This window comes from Clinocottus analis, unplaced genomic scaffold (genome assembly GCF_023055335.1).
Source record: "Clinocottus analis isolate CAN_PGR_092001 unplaced genomic scaffold, fCliAna1.0.p SCAF_46, whole genome shotgun sequence".
Taxonomy (NCBI): Eukaryota; Metazoa; Chordata; class Actinopteri; order Perciformes; family Cottidae; genus Clinocottus; species Clinocottus analis.
Genome location: NW_027176203.1, coordinates 764,534 through 776,570, shown reverse-complemented (window position 1 = coordinate 776,570; position 12,037 = coordinate 764,534). Strand labels below are relative to the sequence as shown.

General features: G+C 47.1%; 1 protein-coding gene across 1 annotated transcript; it reads left to right on the top strand.

Moving 5' to 3' along the window:
* Positions 1-1,975: 1,975 nt before the first annotated feature.
* Positions 1,976-11,634, top strand: si:dkey-191g9.5 (rap1 GTPase-GDP dissociation stimulator 1-B; the record flags this gene model as incomplete). Its single annotated transcript, XM_068599366.1, has 13 exons — positions 1,976-2,087; positions 2,689-2,811; positions 3,017-3,142; positions 3,942-4,070; positions 5,085-5,210; positions 5,481-5,624; positions 5,780-5,911; positions 6,046-6,180; positions 6,342-6,467; positions 7,409-7,548; positions 7,720-7,846; positions 8,730-8,858; positions 9,429-11,634. Coding segments are annotated over 13 exons (1,677 nt in total), but the record flags the coding sequence as incomplete, so codon positions are not given.
* Positions 11,635-12,037: the final 403 nt, after the last annotated feature.

Sequence of the window (12,037 nt, the reverse complement as noted above, 5' to 3'; positions counted from 1 at the left end):
GAAGTTAGATGTCATGGAGGAAGTTAGATGTCATAGAGGAAGTTAGATGTCATGGAGGAAGTTAGATGTTAGTAGAGGAAGTTAGATGTCATGGAGGAAGTTAGATGTCATAGAGGAAGTTAGATGTCATAGAGGAAGTTAGATGTCATGGAGGAAGTTAGATGTCATGGAGGAAGTGAGATGTCGTGGAGGAAGTTAGATGTCATGGAGGAAGTTAGATGTCATAGAGGAAGTTAAATGTCATGGAGGAAGTTAGATGTCATGGAGGAAGTTAGATGTCATAGAGGAAGTTAGATGTCATGGAGGAAGTTAGATGTCATGGAGGAAGTGAGATGTCATGGAGGAAGTTAGATGTCATGGAGGAAGTTAGATGTTAGAGGTGTCGGCACACAGCTGGAATTATAGATTCTGAAAGGGAACCCAGAGGAAGACGAGGTCTTTTACAGTCTGTTTTTCTAAAATACTTGAGAACTCGTGCCACCCTGATCAATCATTGACAATTATCCATCTCTATCTCTTATGTTAGCATACAAATACACACACACATAAACAGGACTTTACTAGCACAACTGACTTAAGCAACATTTAATAGTAACAGAACGCAATTCATTTACTAGTTTGCTGCTAGCCAGCGTATCTGTTTTCACAAAGTGTCCAGTACAATGATGAGCATGACTTGCTTGTAGTCAAGGGTCAAGATGCCAATGAGAATTAAATTCACAATAGACATGCTAATGGAAGCATTAGCTTACTGCTAGCCGGCATATTTCTTTCAGAGACTATTGAACCATCAGACAAACTGTCAAGAGAACAACATACTGCATCAGATGTGTGCTTGACTGAGTAAAGTGACCCGTTGTCTTTCATGTGGAAATAGTCAGTTAGCGTCCAGAAGCTAAACAAGAAGCTAACTAAGTGCTCTTGTTGCTGAAGACGTAAGTTCACTTTGACAGGAGGCTAATGAGCATATATTGACCCGCCGTGGCTAAGACATGCAAAGCTAATGACGCTAGTTTAGCGCTTTGGAGCACGCTGTGTCATTTAACACATCGATGTGAGGATGTGTTGGTGCTGTTAAGCTAACGGTTGGAGGGACATAAATTATTCATTGCATGCTGGGAATCAATCAACACTTTAAATGACATTCTGCCAACTTGACCTTTCTAATAGTTTATCTTTTCGTGGCTCTCTTGATGATTGGATTTTGTAGCGCACAAGACTTTCAACCGGGTTTATGCTAACGGCAAATATTCTCTGCCTCTATGGCCACATTACATCTGCTCATAGAGGCGGACCAAGTCGCAGCACACTCAACAGAGATGCTGTGCGAATAGATTGTGCAGTGTGATATACAATGTGTATGTCCATGTCAGTACATGTGCACGTATGTTCAGTGTGTGGAGACGTGCAGGGAAGTGGAGGCATCAGTAATAAGCACCCTGGGGACTCCCCTCAGCACTCGGTGGAACTGATTAGTAAATTACTCTCTTGTCGAACACACATGATGAACACACACACACACACAGAAGGACACAGGGGTTAGATCCTGACGTACGGCCGGCTGCGTATCTCTCCACTCAGGCTATTTTCATTCGACTTACAAGGGATTAGTGGAGGTGATTACCATCTGCAGGCCTCTCCTCGCTGTGTGTTTCTGTGTGTTGCTGTGTGTGTTGCTGTGTGTATTTCATGTGCATTTGTTGAAGTAACTCAGGGTTTGTGCCTGAGCTTCATTCCATGTCGAGGTCACGGTTATGGCACATTGCACATCAATGATGGCTCCAGTGAGGTGAAGGTACCGCAGCTTTTGAATATTGCTAATTAAAAATGTTACCTGCAGGTCAGACACCTGATGAGGCTGCTTCATTCTCATCCACCGCAGCATGCTCGTTATCTTCAGCCTGATAAAGATCAACATCACCCAGAACTTCAGCCCAATGTGTGTGTGTGTGTGTGTGTGTGTGTGTGTGTGTGTTTTGCAGACTCTCTGAGCGAGGCCCTGAAGGCCATCAGCGTGAGTACGGAGCTGATTGAAGAGGAGCTCCAGCCTCATTTGGACACAATGCTGGCTGCTCTCATGGAAAAGAGTAAGTCATGTGACCTACAAACACACACACACACACACACACACACACACACAGCAGCATTTACATCTTCATAAGCAAGGATTACGCTACAATCACATTAGGCTCACATAGCATGAGGCTTTTTAATAACACAACTTTATTGCAGGCAACTCGCTTCGATATGAATGTTCAATACTTCCTGGTGAATTCACACACACACACACACACACACACACACACACACACACACACACACACACACACACACACACACACACAGGTATCGATGAGTCTTAATCCGGACTGCAGGCGTCCAGATACCTTCTCGTTCTCTGATTGGTTGCATCCGGCAGGAGCTCCATGGGCTCTGCTTGTGTTGCTGAGTTGTGTAGCACAGGAGGGTTGTGTATTAGTGAAAAGCGCTCCTGCTCCTGAACATCCTGCTCCCTTTGTCTGAAAGGCTGTCACATACATTGAGAGAAAGTCTGACGTGACCGTGGAGGAAACAAAACCTCTGTTTCTCCCTCTGGGCGGCGTCAGAGAGTCTCAGGACTCTCTGAAATCACAAATCACAAATCAGTGACTGATTTCTTCCTGAACATGTTCATTTGTGCGTCCACAGAGAAGGATGCTGCTGTCGACATCGCCAGAAGTGGGATCCTCCCCACGCTGGCTCAGACCTTGAGGGGCAAAAACCGCCTGAGCTGCCAGGTGGCGCTGGTGGTGGCCGAGATGGCCAGAGAAGGTGGGACCCTGCTGCCCATGGGCAAGGCCTCGCTTCTATGGAGCCCCTTCTCCAGGCGCTGTAGACCCTGTGTCTGTAGACCCCGTGTCTGTAGACCCCGTGTCTGTAGACCCCGTGTCTGTAGACCCCGTGTCTGTAGACCCCGTGTCTGTAGACCCTTAAGAGACTGTCCAGAGGTTGACCCCCTGCTGGTGGTGTGTTGCAGCTGCAGTGCGGGAGCCGTGCATCGAGGCCGACCTGGTGAAGGTGCTGGTTCCACATCTGAGCAGCAACAACCAGGAGATGCTGCTGAACACCGGCCGGGCCATCGGACGCATCTGCTTCGACAGCTGTGAGTCCTGGAGAGAGAGAGAGAGAGAGAGAGAGAGAGAGAGAGGGAGAGAGAGAGAGAGAGAGGGAGAGAGAGAGAGAGAGAGAGAGAGAGAGAGAGAGAGAGAGAGAGAGAGAGAGAGAGAGAGAGAGAGAGAGAGAGAGAGAGGGAGAGAGAGAGAGAGAGAGGGAGAGAGAGAGAGAGAGAGAGAGAGAGAGAGAGAGAGAGAGAGAGAGCAACAGGGATAAGCAGCCAGTCCTCCAGGGTTCAGTGAACACGGCTGGCGGACATTACAATTTTAAGTCCCAGCATGCCCCATTCAGACAATCTTTTAACATAAAATATGTCATATTTTTCCATTTTTAAACCGAACGACACAGTTTCTGACTGAAGCTCCTTCCTAACAGGACAAGACTTTGTTTTATTGTGATTGTTGTTCAGGTTCTGATTCTTTAGGTCCTAATCTTTCCATAAAGGTCTTATTGACGCTCCAGGAGGCTTTCTGGGGAATCTGGATCACATCATGCTGGATGTTCATAGTTACCATCAAAATATCTTTTAAAAGTGATTTTTTTGTCGATATACATTTTTTCCCCAAGACTTTGCTGAACAAATACAAACAATAAACACAAGTATTGGAATTAATTTGTGTTCCTACAGACTCAAACAGGGAAAGAGGTCTGGAGACAAAACTGGTTTCCACAGTTTTCAACAAAGTTAAACACAGTGTGTCTTTAACCTCTCTCTCTCTCTCTCTCTCTCTCTCTCTCTCTCTCTCTCTCTCTCTCTCTCTCTCTCTCTCTCTCTCTCTCTCTCTCAGCATCCCAGCAGGACCAGTTGGTCCAGAGCGGTGTGATCCCCAGGCTGGTGTCCATCATCAGGGAGTATCCAGAGAACGACCCGCTGGTGAACGTCTGCCTGCTGGCTCTGTGTAACCTGGCTGACATGGGTGAGTGTTCAGGAGTCCACTTCATCTCGGTCTCAGTGTTTAGACACGTCCCTCACAACTCCAGGCTCCTCTCTGGGTTTTGTACACCTGGCGTTCCCTCGTCAGCCATGTTAAAGCAAGCTCACAGGTGAAGTCACACACACACACACACACACACACACACACACACACACACACACACACACACACACACACACACACACACTGTGTGTGCAGCGCAGCTTGAGAGGAAAACACTGTGAACGATGGTCGTAAAAGGAATCTGCAGATGAATAAAGTGAACAAATTAACCATTTAGAAACCGTGCGCAAAAATCCTCCCACGGCCATTTTAAGTCCCAGCATGCCCTATTCAGGCAATCTTTTGGCATAAAGTATCATCATATTTTTCCATTTTTAAACCGAACGACACAGTTTCTGACTGAAGCTCCTTCCTAACAGGACAAGACTTTGTTTTATTGTGATTGTTGTTCAGGTTCTGATTCTTTAGGTCCTAATCTTTCCATAAAGGTCTTATTGACGCTCCAGGAGGCTTTCTGGGGAATCTGGATCACATCATGCTGGATGTTAAAAGTGATTTCTTTTGCAGATATATGTTTTTTTTCCCAATACTTTGCTGAACAAATACATACAATAAACACAAGTAATGTAATTTATTTGGGGTTCCTGTAACGACTCAAACAGGGAAAGAGGTCTGGAGACAAAACTGTTTTCTACGGTTAACTATTAGACATCACTGGACGATCACCAGTTGATGCTATTTAATGCCAACTTTTGGTAAATGTAGGAGAAATTGACAGATTTGATACAACGTAGTGAAATAAACACCTTAAATGTGTTATGGATGTTTTCTTTCCATAAAATGAATGTTATGAAAGCAAAATAGCCCCGAATCTAAACATTTATTGTGCACGAACAACAACACGCCTGCCTGTCTTTGTGTCTCTCGTTACCGAAACCTTCACGAAGCAGAGAGCAGACGTTCCTCATCACTCAGGCTCATCTCTCTCTGCAGACTCTGCGCGCGACGCCCTGACCGACCTGGACGTGGCCGGCGTTCTGACCTTTCAGCTGAAACGGGCGCCGGATGCAGAGCGCCGACACATCATCCTGGAGATCCTGGGCTCCCTGGGCGAGAGCGGTAAGACGGGGAGGAGGTGACAGACAGGAAAGAGAAGACGTGATTGAACAAGGATGACGTGAGATAGTCATTTTTAAACCAGAGGCTTTTGTTTCAGCTATTTGAAAATATCAAAATGTAGTAAAACACATTGCAGTGAGGCTCTTGTGCATATCACCTGTGAGCCTCATGCTTCCCTCCTCCCGTTAGATTCATCCAGTTCTACTTTTATGAAAGTAAAAGATATATTCGCTAATGCTAACGATGCAATGAACTGTGTTGCACCGCCAGATACGCTGAAGCTGCAGTTTGCAGAGTCCGGGGTGCCGGAGGCTTTATCGGAGATGATTCAGGGTCTGCAGGGAGGTTCTGACCCACACGACCTCTGCAGCATCAAGATCGCCTCCAACCTCATCGTGTCCCTGCTGTTGGGAGGTGAGCGCTGCAGGTGCACCTGCAGACCAACAGGAAGTGGACTCAGAGGAGTTCCTGTCTGTCTTTTCCTCTGTGCATGTGACGTCAGCACTAAAGGGCTGTTTGTAAGGATCACACCTGTTTGAAACCCCGATGTGTGTGTGTCTGTGCGTCAGATGAGTCCATGCAGAAGTGTTTTGGTGAGGGGTCCGGTCTGGTGTACCAGGATGTTCTGTCCTGGCTGCAGAGCCACAACACACAGCTGCAGCTGTCCGGAGCGCTGGCCATCGCCAACTTCGCCAGGAACGGTGAGATGCAATTTTTCAGAAAAGAAAGAATGCAGTGTGTGTAATGTAATAGTATACATAGCTATGTGTTAGCATGTAGCAGTGTGTGCAATCAGTCATCAGTCCTGACGGTGTCTCTGCTGTGTTTCTGTCAGACAGTAACTGTGTGAAGATGCTGGACCTCGGCGTGGTCCCTCACATCCTGACCTTGTTGGAGCAGCATGTTGACGAAGGAGACGTCTCCGTTCAACACGCTGGACTGAGCGCGCTCAGAAACCTGGCCATCCCCGGTACTGACCAGCGCAAACAATCACATACATGTTAACACGTAACACTCACGGAGTCATCTCCAAAACAAGTCAGGAACATGCATCAATCAGGAAGAGAAAAGCACCCAAACTGCTGATTCTATTGTTTTAATTATACTCAGACGACGCTCGGTGTCTTTCAGCCAGCAACAAGGTGCGAATGCTGGAGGACGGAGTGACCGAGAGGATAAAGACTCTGCTGCGCTCCGACATGCCGCCGGTCCAGTTCAAACTGCTGGGAACGCTGCGCATGATGGTGGACGGACAAGGTGAGCACGACGAGGAAGATGCGTCGCTCACACACTGCTAGCAATGGCTAACAGACACGCTCACACTGCCAGCGATGGCTAACAGACACGCTCAAACTGCTAGCGACGGCTAAAAGGGACGCTCACACTGCTAGTGACGGCTAAAAGACACGCTCACACTGCTAGTGACGGCTAAAAGACACGCTCACACTGCTAGTGACGGCTAAAAGACACGCTCACACTGCTAGTGACGGCTAAAAGACACGCTCACACTGCTAGCGATGGCTAAAAGGGACGCTCACACTGCCAGCGATGGCTAACAGACACGCTCACACTGCTAGCGATGGCTAAAAGGCACGCTCACACTGCTAGCGATGGCTAACAGACACGCTCAAACTGCTAGCGACGGCTAAAAGGCACGCTCACACTGCCAGCGATGACTAACAGACACGCTCCCACGGCTAGCGATGGCTAACAGACATGCTCAAACTGCTAGCGATGGCTAAAAGGCACGCTCAAACTGCTAGCGATGGCTAAAAGGCACGCTCACACTGCTAGCGATGGCTAAAAGACACGCTCACACTGCTAGCAATGGCTAATAGACACGCTCACACTGCTAGCGATGGCTAATAGACACGCTCACACTGCTAGCGATGGCTAAAAGGCACGCTCACACTGCTAGCGATGGCTAAAAGGCACGCTCACACTGCTAGCGATGGCTAAAAGGCACGCTCACGCAACGACAAGCCTGGTATCTTCATGAATGGATGAATCGTTGGGTCTGTAACAGAGGAAATAGTTCCCCAGAGGTCAGGGTGACGTCTTCAAACCTCTGGTTTGGTCCATCCCGACAGTTTCTCGAGCACATTCATGATCTATTTGATTCTGATAGAGTTCGTCGCGCACCACCCTCATCAAGATGGTGACCCCTGCTCTGTGCTGTGTTCTCTGCCGCGTGTCAGAGGAGGCGGCGTTGGTGCTGGGCAGAGACGTCGAGCTGCTGGGGAGAGTCATGGAGTGGTGCGAAGCCAAAGACCACGCGGGGGTGCGAGGAGAAGCCAGCCGCCTGCTGGCCGCCTTCATCCGGCACAGCCGCAGCCCCGTGAGCCAAGCTAGCATTAGCAACTAGCATTAGCACAACGTATTCCTTTGCTTCAATGTCTTTCTTCTTGCTAATCAAAATGTAATGACAGTGTATATACATGGAATATGAACACACACACACACACACATTAGCTGGACGTTTGTAACGAGTGGACTTCCTCCCTGACAGGAAGTGGTGCACGCCGTAGCCAAAGCCGACGGGGTCCGGCACCTCATCTCCATGGCAACGAGCGAACACGTCATCATGCAGAACGAGGCCCTGGTTGCCCTGGCGATAGCGTCTGCCATTGACATCGGTAAAGCAACTTCAGAGACGAGGTTCCACGTCTCAGAATAACTCCTCGTTATTGTTATTTTAGGGAGAGAAGTGCAGTCAATCCTGTCAGTTAGGACTGAAACTATGAAACTCTGAGGGAGGAGAATCTAAAAACAGCCAGGTGTAGAACGATGCACACACCTGGTCTCTACCATGCTCCATCACGAGCTTCCTGTTTGTGGTTGTGCTGAACCTGGTGAAGCTGCTCCAGTAATGACTTGACCTTTGACCTTTAGTGTGCCATGTTTCAGTCCATGTTACTTTGTTCCTGACTTCATTTGCATCTTACTGCGCTCTCCTTCCTGGTTGTGTTTAACTTACGTGCTCTACAATGTACACTGTGTGCATCGCTATGTGGAGTATTATTTGTATTTTAACAATATAATCACGACAATGCATACAAACCAAGTGACGTGTACATATGTTTAAGGCCCCAAAAAAGTGAAAAATCATATGCAAGCTGTTTTATTCTAATAGCCTTCCAACAAGGTGACTTCAAAGTCATCAGTTTTAGATTTCATATTGATAAACGTTGGCGTTTACTTCAGGAGCCTCATCATTCATCGCTTTAGTTTTAAAGCGTTGGTGTTGGTACTTCTCTGAGGTCTTGAGTCTATTTTAGTGACTTTCTTGTTGAACTCTTTAGTCTTCTATTATTAATATTATTAGTTTTCTGTGCTGTTTTAATCTTCCTCTGTGAAGCTGCTCACTGTATTAACAATTTGAAGGATCCGACCACACAATGTGCTCCATCAGCAACACAGAGGACCAAACACTGAGTCCAGGAAGGACACACCTTCACCTTCATCTTCCTCCAGTGACGCGCTGCATGTTCTCCTCCCTGTTTGTCTGTGTGAGCTCAGAGTCAGTGAAGGACCCGTTCAGGGAGGCCGAGCTGCTGCCCATGCTGAAGAAGATGCTGGAGGATCCTGCCGGGGCGGTCGAGGTCAAGTTCAGCGCTCTAGGTCTCATCTGCAGCCTGGCCAACTCCAGTAAGTTTGACCTAACGACTCACTTCAGAGAGTGGGGTGAAAAACACACAGGAAGAGAAACAACACACAGGAGTCTTGTTTTAGAAGCTTGTTGGATCAGGAACCGTCAGGACACGCAGGTGACGTAACACAATGTTGTCTTCTGGTGTCACCCCGGACACACACAGTGGTCTCCTGGGTGAAAGTCTGATGTCTGTAGACCCGTCCAACCCGAGCCTCCTCCCGCCGCAGAGGTCATTGCTCCGTCGTGAAAGAAACTGCTCCTTTGGGTTATGTACGGCTACTGTTTGTAGCTTTAGCTTTAGCATTAGCATAAGCTACAAACAGTGCATGAGAACCGGGTAGCCTGAAGGACACTGGGGCTTCAGTTGTGGTCCAATCAGAGGCTGCCGGTCCGTAGAACGGTCCGAACACAATAATATCACATGTTTTATTACCACTGCCAGTTGAATCCCTTCCTCACCTCCCTCTCTCTCTCTCTCTCTCTCTCTCTCTCTCTCTCTCTCTCTCTCTCTCTCTCTCTCTCTCTGTCTCTCTCTCTCTCCCTCTCTCTCCCTCTCTCTGCTCCAGGCGTGATGAAGGTGGAGTTGAACTCTGTGCACATGGAGGAAAGCCTCCGCACGCTGGCGGCTCACAGCAGCAGTAAACTGGCGTCGCAGGCCAGCTCCATCTTGTCCACGCTGAGCGACAGCAGCTGAGGCTTCAGGCTGCGTCTCGTCCTCTGACCGGAGCAACCGGCTCGTTCCAACGCGTCCTCACCACCAACCTGTTACGTACCGCCCATTGGTCAGTAGTCCTACGTTTCCAACCGCGATGGTGGAGGTCGCCCTCAGCGTTAGTTTTGGACGTGACGTCAGTTTCTTTGTGTGTGTGTACGCATCTTGTCTTTTCAAAATAAAGTCCCGTCTTCACAGGAAGTTAAGTGTAGGCCTTTAACCTTTTGGAAAGCGTGCGCGAAAATCCTCCCGCTCCCATTTTAAGTCCCAGCATGCCCCATTCAGACCATCTTTTGGCATTAAATACGTCATATTTTTCCATCTTTCTGACTGAAGCTCCTTCCTAACAGGACAAGACTTTGTTTTATTGTGATTGTTGTTCAGGTTCTGATTCTTTAGGTCCTAATCTTTCCATAAAGGTCTTATTGACGCTCCAGGAGGCTTTCTGGGAATTCTGGCTCATATCATGCTGGATGTTCAGAGTTATGATCAAAACATCTTTTAAAAGTGTTTTTCCACTTGTAAAGCGACTTCCTCGTCTTCCGACCTTTCGCTACATGTAACACCCGTTACACTTGACCAGCCGCTGGTGTTAGTTATTAGTTATTAACGAGTTCAGAGCAAGACCGGCTTTATTCAATGGCAAACTTTATTTACAATCATCTCACTGCACAGACATGCTACATACTGCAATGGCTTCTCTTAATGTTGTTGTTGTGTGGCAATAATGACTAATAAGGACGAGCGAGACGTGGAATGAAGGGTTCATCGCATCAGCAGCATCATTATCTAACGTTTCCATGGATATCACAGAAGGAAGAGCAGAAAGCAAAGATCAGGGTTGCGGTTTAGTGTCGATGGAGCATGAACACACCCAGTACATTTCATGGTAAAACTGCCGATTAGATTTTCTTCTCTACAAATACACAGTAAATGTAGCGTTCAGGCCCGCACACGGTTGCTAGTGATAATGAACCAATATGCAAGTATTTCATATGAAACTGTTCATACTGGCGTTCATTTGACTGAACACACTGACGCTGTCTGCACAGGCAGAAGACAACGAGAGAAGCTGAGGTGAGATGTGCGCTCCCTCTTTAACAGTTACGCAGCGTGTCTGCAGAGGACGGACCTGCTCGAGCTTCATGGAGCTCTGTAGAGAAGGAACTATTGGCGGTTGTTGGGACATGATCAATAGAAACAGAGCTTCTGGTACGACTTACCATCCCATGCAGAGGACTCCTGCTGCCGGCCTGAGGTCTGTGCACAGGACAGAAGCACTGCTGCATGCTGGGATGTTGAGCAGAGAGGAGTTATCGGCAGGAAACAGTTTGTAAATACTTGCGTTAGTTTTGACTTATTGCTAATTTAGACTGATGGCTGCAGAGGGCGTGGCCACAGTAGTAGTCACAGCAGTACTATTATCCCTCCAGCGCACTTTGATTCAGGCCAGACGTTGACCTTGTATGGTTGAGCTTAGACATTAACTTTGGATGGTTAAAGTTAGGCCATGACGATGATTGGTAAAGGTTTTTGTTTTTTACAAACTTTGAATTAATTTTGCTGTACTTATTTTTGCTACAACCTAAACAATGCACCGATCCTCCAATAGCCACAGTAACATCTGAGGATGACACATCTCTAAAGAGGTTTCCTGTCTGACGTTACGGCCTTCACCAACACGATGGGTCTCCAGCTCACAGAGAAACAGTAGAAGCACAATGTGAAGAAGCCACATCCACAACCCCATTGAATGGCAGTCATTATGTGTATATACAGTAGATATAAGTAATTCAGTGTGCATTCATATTTGAGCAGCCAGAGGAGAGGGGAGCATGGTCCACACACCAGGAAGTGGATGATCTGGCGTTGGAGATGAAGCAGCAGTTCTGCTGTAACGGTTGATGTAATATCTGTGTTGACATATTCGTACACATAACTAGAAATCACTTTAAATTTGTGAACAACTCTATATATTTTTCAGGGAGGGCATTTTTGACATTTTCTGAGCTTTGTTCTAGAGAGAAAATAATAAAGTTATGCGATGTCTTCCCCGAAAAGGTGTCTATTGGTCTATTTATTCATGAATATGACATGTTTTGAGCTCATTCTCATCAATATGTTGACACATGGATGATTCATAATTAGTTCCTCTGCTGATAGAATAAAGACAACCACATTAGTGATGAAGACCTGAACAGCTCCTGTGGAAGGAAGGCATTCATGGCGCCTGCTTTTCCAAATTGGAATGATTTAAATTCATATAGCGACTCCAAGGAATGTAAAAAAACATCCTGCAGTCCCATTCACAGAGCGTTCAGATGGAAAGCCAATAATAATGCTCGATAATGGAAACACATGGTGGATTAGCATAACCGCTAACCTCCAGACATCATGAATGATGCTCACGGATACAACGTCTTCCTCCTAAATGAGCATCCAGTGATGGAGAACTGGACACTG